Source organism: Cherax quadricarinatus, chromosome 46, assembly GCF_038502225.1.
Source record: "Cherax quadricarinatus isolate ZL_2023a chromosome 46, ASM3850222v1, whole genome shotgun sequence".
In the NCBI taxonomy this organism is placed as follows: Eukaryota; Metazoa; Arthropoda; class Malacostraca; order Decapoda; family Parastacidae; genus Cherax; species Cherax quadricarinatus.
Genome location: NC_091337.1, coordinates 9,190,674 through 9,203,511, shown reverse-complemented (window position 1 = coordinate 9,203,511; position 12,838 = coordinate 9,190,674). Strand labels below are relative to the sequence as shown.

General features: G+C 44.7%; 1 protein-coding gene across 2 annotated transcripts in view; it reads left to right on the top strand.

Annotated features, from left to right (window-relative positions):
• Window positions 1-42: 42 nt before the first annotated feature.
• Window positions 43-12,838, top strand: part of Imp (IGF-II mRNA-binding protein) — a 549,054-nt gene continuing 536,258 nt past the window's right edge. For both annotated transcript variants that reach the window (XM_053788033.2, XM_053788032.2), the window contains exon 1: window positions 43-361. In XM_053788033.2, the coding sequence (XP_053644008.1) occupies window positions 184-361 (178 nt within the window). In that variant the 5' untranslated portion in view covers window positions 43-183. The remainder of the gene's footprint in view (window positions 362-12,838) is intronic.

Here is a 12,838-nt window from a genome sequence, read left to right as displayed (position 1 = left end):
CCCTTGGGGGAGCTAAGCCACGCCTCTCCCCCGGCAGCAGCGCCCCGCCCACGTGATAAGTCAGCGATCGCCGGCAAGCAGGGAAACAAGTGTGAATCTGCTCACATCTCAGTTCAAACACCCCCTACCTACTTGCAATAGCCCAATCAGTGATACCAGTGCATAACCCAACATTCCGTCATTATGATGTCCAAATTGTATGTGGGGAACCTTCCGACAGATGTGAATGAAGGGACACTCCGTCAGTTATTCTCGGATCAGGGAGTGAATACCACTAATGTGCTTGTGAAGCGAGGAGGCTATGCTTTCGTCGACTGCACGGACCAGACAGGCATCGACAGGGCCATCGAGGCACTAAATGGTACGTAGGAGATGGCACAGTTTCTTGCTGCAGCATCATAGTGACCGTGTTAATTGTGTAGTGTCGGGGAAGAGGCTGCAAAGTTCTGCTGGGAGTAACGAACGATACGTTCAATATGGCTTCCACTATGGGCGGGCCTCGGGTGTAAACATTGCGGATTTCTTTTGATATACGTTGTATACTTGCACTCTAGAGGTGCGATGTGGTGGCTAGAGCAGACTGAAGTCAGGATCAAGTAAAATATGGCCCGTAACGGTCCATACAGTGACAAATATAGCCGGCAACTTTAGGCCTACCGGACGGATATGCGCGAGCGTATGCGTTCCAGTTGGATTGAAGAAATTGATTTTCTCTTTTAATATTAGTTTTTTCTTTAAATCATGTGGTTTAGTAAATGCTTGCACGTAGTGGAGGTAACAAACTGCATTTAGTTGGCATGAAGAGTAGTTCGTAACGCTTAATGTGGTAATTTGTAAGCGGCGTCCAGAACGGCGTAACCCCGGGTGCGCATGACTGGCAGCAAGTAAGGAGGCCTAACGGCGCTGGGAGGCCGGCCTGCCTCCGCTATTTGTGCTGTCATATTGATTGCGTTACACACCCTGGTGACATTCATTTCCTCATCTATGTTTTAAACCTAACAGTAGTATTTATTCATTTGGCAAGCATGATAGCATAAACATGTACTCGATTAAGGTTATACAAAAGGTCGATATTGATTCGTTGCCAGAAGTCAGTAGATCTTAGCTTTTGCTTATTTTCCTTATAAATTATTCCTGAAAGCTATTAAAGGTACTATGATAGTTGAATATGATGATAATATGTGCTTGTGTTTATCATTGTAAGTATCCTAGTTAATCAGTACTGAATGATAACCCTGAAACTGGTGCCTAAATCCCATTGATATAATTGTAAATATTAGTATTTTTAAAGTATGTCTCCCTAAAATTTTTCATAGACACAAAGGAAGCAGAAATAGCAGAGTTCTTATAAAACTAGCAGAATCAGTGTTAATATGTCACTATTGTAAGAAGCCGGGCTGGTGTGCTAGGCCTAAGAGCCACGTGATACAAATGGGTGGGTTGCAGCGCAGTGTTGGCAGCCCTGGTGGCCCTCCTCCCCCTATCCCCCATCTATCCCTCCCATCCTGGACTTCTCGGTCCCCCCCCCCTCCCGTCCTTGAATCCTCACCCCAAACTCCTACCCTCCTGAACGCCTATACGCTCCTCCCTGACCCCCGTCTATACGCTTACACCTACCTCTCAACCCCTGCTCCATACTACTACCCACTTTCCCCGTGACTTTTCCTCCTAGCGCAATGGTTAGCACGCTTACCTGACACCCAAGGGAATGTGTAGTCGAGTCCCACTGTGAAGTGAGACAGCAGGTTTCCAACACTTAGTTGACTGTTGAGGGTCGCATCTTTGGGAAGGACTTAAAATGTGGATACCAATGCAATAAGCTTAACTGGGTTACTATCCGTCGGAGTTAATAATCTGAATTAGTCTTCAATATGCTCCTCCCTTACCCCATTCGATACGCAGCTTCTTAAGCCTATCCTACATAGGATAGGCTTAAGAAGCATACACAAATACAAATACAAATTTTATTTCTGTGCATGTTATACAGTGTGAGAGTTACATTGTATAAAATATTGTTAAGCTCAAGGAGCCACTAGCATGCCCTCCACTACCCCCCTCCCCAACCCGTCTATATGGCTCCATCTTTCTTCCCCCCCCCCCATTCTTAGTGCCCACAACTTTCTCACCCGCTTTAGAAATACCTACATTTTACCTTAACCTTACTTTGTACTCCTACTCGACCTCTCAAAGCATGCATACCCCTTTTCAACCTTCCCCCTTCGCAACGCCTACACCCTACTCCCATAGCCGCCTCCCAACGCTTACACTACTGTACTCAGGTTAACGCCTCCCTATTCCTATTTGTCACCCTATAATCTACACCCAATTCCTAATTCCGGACTTCCCTCCCTTGCCCCACATCTCCAATCAGCATTCTTTCCCTCCCTCAGTACCCACTCAACCCCAGGACCCCCGTCCCACCTTTCGTCAGCGCCCCCTTCCTTCCTCTGCACCCCTCCTTCCCTATAAGCCCCTCAGCACAAGCCTCCCTCCCTCAGAACCCTCCTTCCTTAGCACTTCTTCCTCACTCTGCCGCCTCCTCCATCCCTCTCTTAACATCCTCCACATCCGTCCTTCCCTCAGCACCCTTCCTTAGCATCCCTCCCTTAGCATCCCCAACCCTCCTCAGAACTCCCTTCTTCCCATGTAACCACTACTTCAATACCACCTCACCCCCACCACCCCAACTATACATCAACCACGTCTCCACCACTCCCCCACCGCTCCCTTTCCACTCCTACCATTCCCCACCACTCCACTACCACTCCACTCCTGACCACCGTCACTCCCCCACCACCGCCACCACGCCATTTCCCCCACCGCCGCCACCACGCCCCTCCAGGTAGACCATCACGCCCTCACCGCCACCACCAAGCCCTCGTCGCCGCCAACATGCTTCCAGTGCCAGTGAGTGCCACGCCCACTCCTTGGCTGCTACCACCAATACTTCACCTCCATGCTTACTCCATCCACAACTGCGAGGCTGGGTTAGGGTCGGTAAGGTATTGTAAGGGTAGGTTGATAAAGGCTAGGATAGATTCGGTTAGTGTGGGGAGGCAATGTTGGGTTTATGTGGGGGAGAGTAGGATGGTTTAGTGTGAGGGAGGATAAGTTGGTTTAGTGCGGGGGAGGGTAAGTTGGGTTTGTGTTGGGGAGGGTATATCTAGAGGGTGTTCCAGGGGTCATCGCCCCCGTAGTCTGGTCTACCTTGAGTGTATTCCGGGGATCAAACCCCCCCAGCCCAGTCAACGACCAGGCCTCCCAGTGTATCAGGGCCTGATCAAGCAGGCTGTTACTGCTGGCCACACGTAGTCCAACGTACGAACCACAGCCTGGCTGATCCGGCACCGACTTAGGTATCTGTCTAGCTCCCTCTTGAAGGCAACCAGGGGCCTATTGATAATTCCCCTTCTGCATGGTGGGAGGCTGTTGAACAGTCTTGGGCCCCAGACACGGTGTTTTCTCTTAGTGTACCAATGACGCCCCTACTTTTCATTGGGGGTATTTTGCACCGCCTGCCCAGTCTTTTATTTTCGTAGGGAGTGATTTCTGTGTGCAGATTCGGGACCATTCCTTCTAGGATTTTTCAAGGTGGCAGCAAAGCATTAGCTAAGAACTATAGACCAATAGCTCTGACGTCCCACATCATAAAAATCTTCGAAAGAGTGCTAAGAAGCAGGATTGCAAATCACCTGGATTCCCAAAATCTGCACAATCCAGGGCAACATGGGTTCAGGGCAGGTCGCTCCTGCCTCTCACAACTACTGGATCAGTATGATATGGCCTTGGATGCACTGGAAGAAAATCAGAATGCAGATGTAATATACACAGACTTTGCAAAAGCATTTGACAAATGCAATCATGGCGTAATAGCCCATAAAATACCTGCTAAAGGAATAACTGGGAAAGTGGGGAGATGGATCTTCAACTTCCTAACAAATCGAACACAAAGAGTAGTGGTCAACAGAGTTAAATCGGAGGCTGCCATAGTGAAGAGCTCTGTTCCACAAGGCACAGTACTCGCCCCCATCTTATTCCTCATCCTCATATCAGACATAGATATACATCGCAGCACCGTATCATCCTTTGCGGATGATACTAGGATCTGCATGAGGCTGTCATCTGCTGAGGACACGGTTAACCTCCAAGAAGATATAAACAAAGTTTTCCAGTGGGCAACGGTAAACAATATGATGTTCAATGAGGACAAATTCCAACTACTCCGTTATGGAAAACTGGAAGAGATAATAACTAGAACAGAGTATACTACAGACTTTGGCCATACAATAGAGCGGAAAAATAATGTAAGGGACCTGGGAGTAGTAATGTCTGAGGATCTCACTTTCAAGGATCACAACAGTGCCACGATCGCACGTGCAAAGAAAATGATAGGATGGATAATGAGAACTTTCAAAACGAGAGATGCCAAGCCCATGATGATCCTTTTCAAATCACTTGTTCTCTCTAGGCTGGAATACTGCTGTACATTAACATCTCCATTCAAAGCAGGTGAAATCGCAAATCTAGAGAGTGTACAGAGATCCTTTACTGCACGTTTAAGTTCTGTCAAGCACCTTAACTACTGGGAACGCTTGGAAGCACTTGACTTGTACTCGTTGGAACACAGGAGGGAGAGAGATATAATCTACACTTGGAAAATCCCGGAAGGAATGTTCCCAAATCTGCACACAGAAATCACTCCCTACGAAAGTAAAAGACTGGGCAGGCGATGCAAAATGCCCCCAATTAAAAGTAGGGGCGCCATTGGTACACTAAGGGAAAACACCATAAGTATCCGGGGCCCAAGACTGTTCAACAGCCTCCCATCAAGCATTAGGGGAATTGCCAATAAACCCCTGGCTGCCTTCAAGAGAGAGCTGGACGGATACCTAAAGTCAGTGCCGGATCAGCCGGGCTGTGGCTCGTACGTTGGACTGCGTGCGGCCAGCAGTAACAGCCTAGTTGATCAGGCCCTGATCCATCGGGAGGCCTGGTCATGGACCGGGCCGCGGGGGCGTTGATCCCCGGAATAACCTCCAGGTAACCAGGTAGATTATGATTTTCTGTCTGTCCGTCTCTCTGTCTATATCTCTCTCTCTGTCTCTGTCTGTGTGTCTGTCTCTGTGTCTGTCTCTCTCTCCTGCGTTCGAGCGAGTACAAGTCAAGTGCTTCCAAGCGTTCCCAATAGTTGAGGTGTTTGATGGAGCTTATATGTCTAGTAAAGGTACTCTGTACACTCTTTAGATCTGCAATTTCACCTGCTTTGAAAAGGATCATCTCTGGCTTGGCATCTCTTGTTTTGAACGTTTTCATTGGGGAAGGGTAGGTTGGGTCTGTGTGGGGGAGGGTAAACCATGATAGGTTAGCCTGTTGTTCATCAGCCAGTCTGTGGTGCACAAATTTAACTGCGTGATGCTGGTGCCAACAGTCTAATCTGTCAGATCGGCAACCGGAGGCATGTTCTTGGATCGAACCTGGGGGCGGTGACCCCCGAAATCGACTAGAGAGGTTGGGTTAGTTACCTGTAGTAGGCTTTGGGGTTTAAAGCTCTTGCTTCCTGGTCCTAGACCAGACCTGATTGCTGGCCTGATTGACTAGGCTGTGTGTGCCAGCTGCACGCAGCGAGGCTGATATGAACATATCAGGTTCACTCTTGAAGATAGCTATGGGGTCTATTGGTGATTCCTTTTACTTATGAAAGGAGGGTATTGAGTCTTGGTCCCCTTACACTTGTTTTCTCTTATTCATTACGTCCCTAATTTTCATTTGAGGTGTTTCATCATCATATGATTATGTTAGAGTATGACAGGCTAGGATCACTACTACACATCACCCCCACGCCCCTCCGTCACCCGCACGCCCGTTGTCGTCACCCCGTATTATACGAGATGCCAATCCAGCGATGGACCCCTTGTAGTCGCTTGATCTTTCTAGGCAGGACAACTTGCTCATGAAGCCAGATATAGATACTCAAAATCCGGGAAAAATTAATATGTAGTTGTTAAAGAGTCCATCACATTTACTTCTTCATGATAAATTTGATAAGATATAAGAAATGTATGTCATGGGAATGCAGTGAAAGCCTGAGTAGATCTGTCATCTATTATAACATGAATGTACATAAACACGCTTATGGAGCAACTTGCAATGTGAGCAAACTGATTGATGATGTGGTAGTCAGACTGGCTTCGTTAAAAGTACTCTGGCATTTTAATAGACACATAATGATCAAACCAAATACAAACTGTGACTAGCCTTGTGGTCACTATCTTGAACACTGATGAATATAGAGATGTGATATGTCAAGATATATTATTAATAAAAATAAGAAACAAGACATTCTGCCTGGAGTCTATCTGGAGAGTGTTCTGGGGGTCAACGGCCCCCGCGGCTTCGTCCATGACCAGCCGCGCTGTGGATCGGGGCTTGATCATCCAGGCCCTAAATTTGCTTGTAACAGATATGTCAACTGTAGATATAAATCCAGATATACTGTTATCCCCTTTTGGGACCTAGTTCCTAGCTCCTTTTAAGTACCCATATGCTATTGTGCTACCCTCCACAGGATGGATATGGGGAGCACCATAAACTATCAGCTTCGGCGGCAATCGATTAAATGATGGCCCTCATTAAATCACTTATTCTCTTTAGGCTGGAATTGCAGACCTAGGCGAAATTACAGTCGTAAAGAATACAGTCTTCAGTGCACGTATAAATTAAGCACCTCAATTACTGGGAACGTTTGGAGCCCTTTGACCTGTGCTTCTGGGAACGCAAGCGAGAAAGATAGAGCACATCATAATTCATATCTGGTAAAGCCTAGAAGGACTGGTCCAAATCTGCACAGGAATCACTCCCTACGAAAGCAAGAGGCTCGGCAGATGTTGCAATATATCCTCAATAAAAAGGAGTGCTATGATAACTCAGTACAAGGGGCCAAAGATTTCAACAGCCTCTCATTATATACAAAGGGATTACGAACAGACCCCTGGCATTTTTCAAGAGGAAACTATGCAAGTTCCTCAAGTCAGTTCCTGATCAGTCGGGCTGGTGAACCATGTTGGTCAACCAGGCTGTTACTGCGGCCAGAAATAACAGTCAGGGTGATGAGGCCTTCATCCAGGTCTGAGATTTGAACACAGGGGCACTGACCAATGAAATCTTCAAGTGTCAGTCCATCATCACCGCCAGGCCCCCGTCGTCATCACGCCCCCGTCACCACCACCATCTTCCCCTGTCATCACCACGCCCCTTCACCTCATGCCTCCTATCACCATCACCACGCCCCTGGCATCACCACGCCCCCGGCATCACCACGCCCCCGTCATCACCACGCCCCCGTCATCACCACACCCCTGTCATCACGCCCCGTCATCACTACCACCACGCTTCTATCACGACTGTCATCATCACGACTGTCATCATCACGCCCGTCATTATGATCACGACCCCATTTCCATGCCCCGTCACTACCATCACGGCCCCGTCATAAGAACATAAGAAAGAAGGCCTACTGGCCCATGCGAGGCAGATCCAAGTCTCCTACCGGCTTAAGCCAATGCCCCAACCTAGCCAGGTAGGTCACATTCACTTAAGGAAGGAGCACGGCATCTGACCTAGTAGCACAAGCTAATCAGGTTCAACTCACACCCACCCGCACCCACTCATGTATTTATCTAATCTATTTTTAAAACTACACAACGTTTTAGCCTCTATAACTGTACTCGGGAGTTAATTCCATTCATCCACAACTCTTACCAAATCAGTGCTTTCCTATATCCTTCCTGAATCTGAATTTTTCCAACTTAAAGCCATTGCTTCGAGTCCTGTCTTGGCTAGATATTTTTAGTACGCTATTTACATCCCCTTTATTTATTCCTATCTTCCATTTATACACCTCAGTCATATCCCCCCCAAAACTCTATGCCTTTCTAGAGAGTGCAGATTCAGGGCCATCAGTCCATCTTCATAGGGAAGATTTCTGATGCATGGGATCAGTTTTGTCATCCTCCTCTGTACGTTTTCCAGAGCATTTATATGCATCATACCAACCCCCTCAACACGTCAGGCACCTGTCATCATAAGGCAGCCGTCGTCATCATCAGGCACCCGTCGTCATCAGGCACCTGTCATCATCATCAGGCACCTGTCATCATCATCAGGCACCTGTCGTCATCACCATCATCACGACACCGTCATTACCATCACGCCCCCGTCATCATCACGACCCTCTATGACCATGCTAGTTTACTTCCTCTACATTGTCGTCTCCATAACATGAATCCTTCATCACTGTCCCAGCCATGTCCCCCTGTTACCTCCCTCCACAACCACGCCCCCTTCTCACTGCTCCCCTCTCCATCATTGCTCCCCTCTCCCTCGCTGCCCCCCTCTCCCTCGCTGCCCCCTCTCCCTCGCTGCCCCCCTCTCCCTCGCTGCCCCCCTCTCCCTCGCTGCCCCCCTCTCCCTCGCTGCCCCCCTCTCCCTCGCTGCCCCCCTCTCCCTCGCTGCCCCCCTCTCCCTCGCTGCCCCCCTCTCCCTCGGTGCTCCCCTCTCCCTCGCTGCCCCCCTCTCCCTCGCTGCCCCCCTCTCCCTCGCTGCCCCCCTCTCCCTCGCTGCCCCCCTCTCCCTCGCTGCCCCCCTCTCCCTCGCTGCCCCCCTCTCCCTCGCTGCCCCCCTCTCCCTCGCTGCCCCCCTCTCCCTCGCTGCCCCCCTCTCCCTCGCTGCTCCCCTCTCCCTCGCTGCTCCCCTCTCCCTAGCTGCTCCCCTCTCCCTCGCTGCCCCCCTCTCCCTCGCTGCCCCCTCTCCCTCGCTGCCCCCTCTCCCTCGCTACCCCCCTCTCCCTCGCTGCCCCCTCTCCCTCGCTGCCCCCTCTCTCTCGCTGACCCTCTCCCCACGCCAACTACATTACTCCCCCCCCACTATCTCCACCACCAGCTTGGCTCAGCTCCTGCAGCTACAAATAGGCCCCTCACATGTTGTTTGACTTAGGTTATCCTAGGTTAAATCTTCATAATTTAACCGTGAAGTGTCAGTAATAAACAAGTGTTTAATGCAATAATTGTAAATTTGAATAAAAAGTATGTAAAAGTGCATGTAAACTTTGATAGCACTTGCTAAAAATGGGCTTACTTTTTCCTTCTGCTTGTTCGTGAGTTGTGATTTTAGTACAGTAAATGACTGTTGAAATGGAAAGTGGAGAAACATTCAGCCTGGTTGACCCGGAAAGCACCAAACAAGCCTGGCCAAAGGCTGAGCTCAGGGCGTAGAAAAACTCGAAACTCATAAAAGGTATATCAGAGGTAAAGGTATATCAGTTAAATGTTTGGATAGGTCTCTAGTTTTTCCATTGTGTTGGTTGCCTGTATAATGATATATCCATGTTAGTTTTTAAGTCTTTCATTTTGACTTTCGAGTAAGTTATTTTGTCCTACTGTTATATAATTTTTGTGGGTTAATTTTATTTCTCTTCATAAGAGAAAAGATGAAAATGAGCCAGTTATCATCTTTCTTTACTCCATATTTTAAGTTTGATATTGGGCAATATTGTTGGATACTCTTTAAGTAATTTAAACCATTAAGTGTATTTAATTTGATGTTTGTTATAGATTTTGGTACAGCTTTAGGTAAAACACCTTCAGTGGGGGTCTATACTGAAGTGCTTTTGATCTAAGGCATTGGAGCTACCTTTCCTTTAGGTAGATCAAAACTAATTTTCATACATTTCTCGGTGATCTATGAATATGAAACCTATGGGTTTAGTGCTTTCCCATGAATATAACATCAACAGGTAAAACATCACAAAGTTTTCCTTTATGTACAGTAATTCAATAGACACAGTACGTTTAATAGTTAGTCATTATTAACCCCTTCATAGTTGTATCTTCAGTACAATGACTATATTATTAATGCAATTAGCTGCTCTCTAAATAGATGAGCTGCATGACCTTTATGGGTTTAACATTTCCTTATAATAATTATGTAAATACCTGACGTCATACAGTATATATAAAATAATTTACTTTCATGCCATAGACAAGAGCAAAGGCAGTGGCACGATCTTGTTACTAAAACTGATTGTAGTGTACATGTATAACGTGCTTTATTACATACTCCAAACAATAATAGTGGGAGAATGAGACACTTGTACAACATTAAATTTCTCAGTAAAGATTTCCAAGTGTTGCACAAGTGTCTCATTTTTCAACTTGTCGGGTTTCTAAACCATTGCATCACAATACTAGTGGGGTACTGCAGTAGGCCTACTGGGCCATGCTAGGCAGGTCAAACACTCGCCCACATCCACAGGTATATAAAGCGAATGCATTTAATGACAATTGTTTGTTTACTACTAAGATGATAGCCAACAAAATTATTTATATAAAAGTTGAATGCAGTAATTGGATTGTTTAATATGGTGTATTCATAATGTATATTGATAAATAATGTTGGCCTGTTTTAGCCTGGCTTGCATTACACTGTCACGTTAGCTTAAATTTATTCCTATCTAATTCTTCTGCAAATGAGATGTAAAAGTTTTGACCAAGCATGTGTATTATTAATTATTATTATTATTATTATTATTATTATTATTATAATTATATATATGTATGGGGAAGCACTAAACCCATAGGGGGTCATGCAGTCCCTTAGAAATGGTAGGCAATCAGGTTTGATCTGAAGGAGGAAAAAATTAGCTTAATTTCCTTGGATGAAGACTCCGCCTATATAGAGGCGGCACCTTTGTACATTGTGTAACCCAGACATATACAGCAGTGCATTAAATTACTGCCTCAAAATTTAATTAGAAGGTATTTTACATATGTATATTACCTTTTTTATTCTGATTTTTGTAGTCACTATTACATGTTGAGATTCATTTTTTTATAATATAATTTTCCAGCTTCAGTCTCTGCATGTTACATTATTCATGCAGTTTATTTTGTATCGTTATGAAATAGGTATCATGAAATATATACTGTATTTAAGCTTACGTGATACTTATAAGGCAAATACTGTATGTAATTGTACAAAGAAATTCCTATAGGTAATCTTAGAGAAATGTGCAGCATTTAACAATTTAATTTCACAAAAACCCTTGTCAAATATAATCCTCTAGACTGTTAAAAGTAAAAATGAAAACATTTATTTCTAGCAAATACAATACAGAATTAAAATATTAACAGGTGATATTTGCTGATTTAAATTAAAGCCTCAAGCTGTTCATAGTGTTGTGAAGCAGTGAGAAGAAGAATGTAGGAGTGCTGCAGTAGGCCTGCTGTCCCATGCTAGTCAGGTCACACTCATACATTATTAAGCATGAATTTGTGTAGCCTATTTTTAAAGGTAAACGAAGAGCTTCTTACTTCAGTGAAAGTATTTTAATATTTTGTATTGGTCATCTTCTACTGCCTTTCCAATTCAGTTTACATTTTAAATTGGTCTACTGTATCATGAGAAACTTTTTGTAAAAACTCTGTGCAAATCACCCTCTGACGTGGAACAGTTTCAGTTATCCTTCAGAGTTTAGATACTTTACTTGTCACCTCGAAATTTCAAGGACAGATAACTGGTTTACCCTGAAATCAGCATTTCAAAACCCAGAACCATTTGGTTCTGCTTTCTGCACTCTCCCCTCTACTCTCTACCCTTACTCCTCTCTCGCCCCCCTCTCCACTTTCTCCCCTCTTCCCTTTCCTCTCACTTTCTCATTTGTGCTCTCTCACTTTTACTTCGTGCTTTATTTCTCATGTACATGTACATGCATGCCTGCTGGATGCACAACCCCCTAATACTTAATGCTTCTTCAACTTCCCACTTCCCCCAGCTCTTTCTGGTGTATTCCCCACACATTCCATCATCTCCAGATTTATGCACTTAAAATTATATATAATCATGAAATAAAATTTCTTATGTACTGTAATTGTGGAAAATGTACGTTCATTATGGCTTCTCTGAGCCATTATTGTCATGAAGTCTGTAAGAAGTTATGTGGCAATTCACTATGTATACTTATTACACAAACTTCCATCAAGTGTAGAAGATTGTGTGCTGGACAGTCAGTCTGTGTATGTTATTGCAAAGACTGTCTTGCTAGAACCAATTTTCTGATATTCTGGCTTTTGCATTTCTTTTAGAAAGCCAGTGGCAGCACTAAAATTTCTGTACTGAGGGAGAAGGGTTAGGGGTGGCTATCTGGTTGGTAGGAAAGCTAGGTAGGAGGTTTTTGAAGCATTATTATTATTTATTTGGGGGGGGGCGACTTTGTGGGCAGGGGGGGTGAGGGGCACTTTCGGGTGGCTTTAGGGCCCTTCCACCTCAACTCCCACCTTGGTGCTGCCACTTGTGGAAAGGGGTAACTTAATGTCAGTAAGGTACTATTGATACAAGGAAAACATAATATTAATATACAGTAATAAATTTTTACAGTATATTTTGATTATACTATAAAAAATCACTTCATTCCATAACAGTTTAAGTACACTGCATAATTTTGTTTAGTTTTGTCCCTTGTACCAGTAGTTCTTACAAATGTTTTATCAAGTTGGTAATGGTTTTTGGCCAATGTACACTTGATTTTGTAGATCTGCAGAAAATTTTGTGCTGTTGCTTAGAATTTGTCATTCATGTATTATACTACAAATTTTTGTCCTTGTATCCATAGAGTACAGTAGCAATTTTATATACATACATATATATATATATATATATATATATATATATATATATATATATATATATATATATATATATATATATATATATATATATATATATATATATATATTATATATATAGTCATGCCAAATATGTAAAACTGGTCAATTAGCAAGAACTC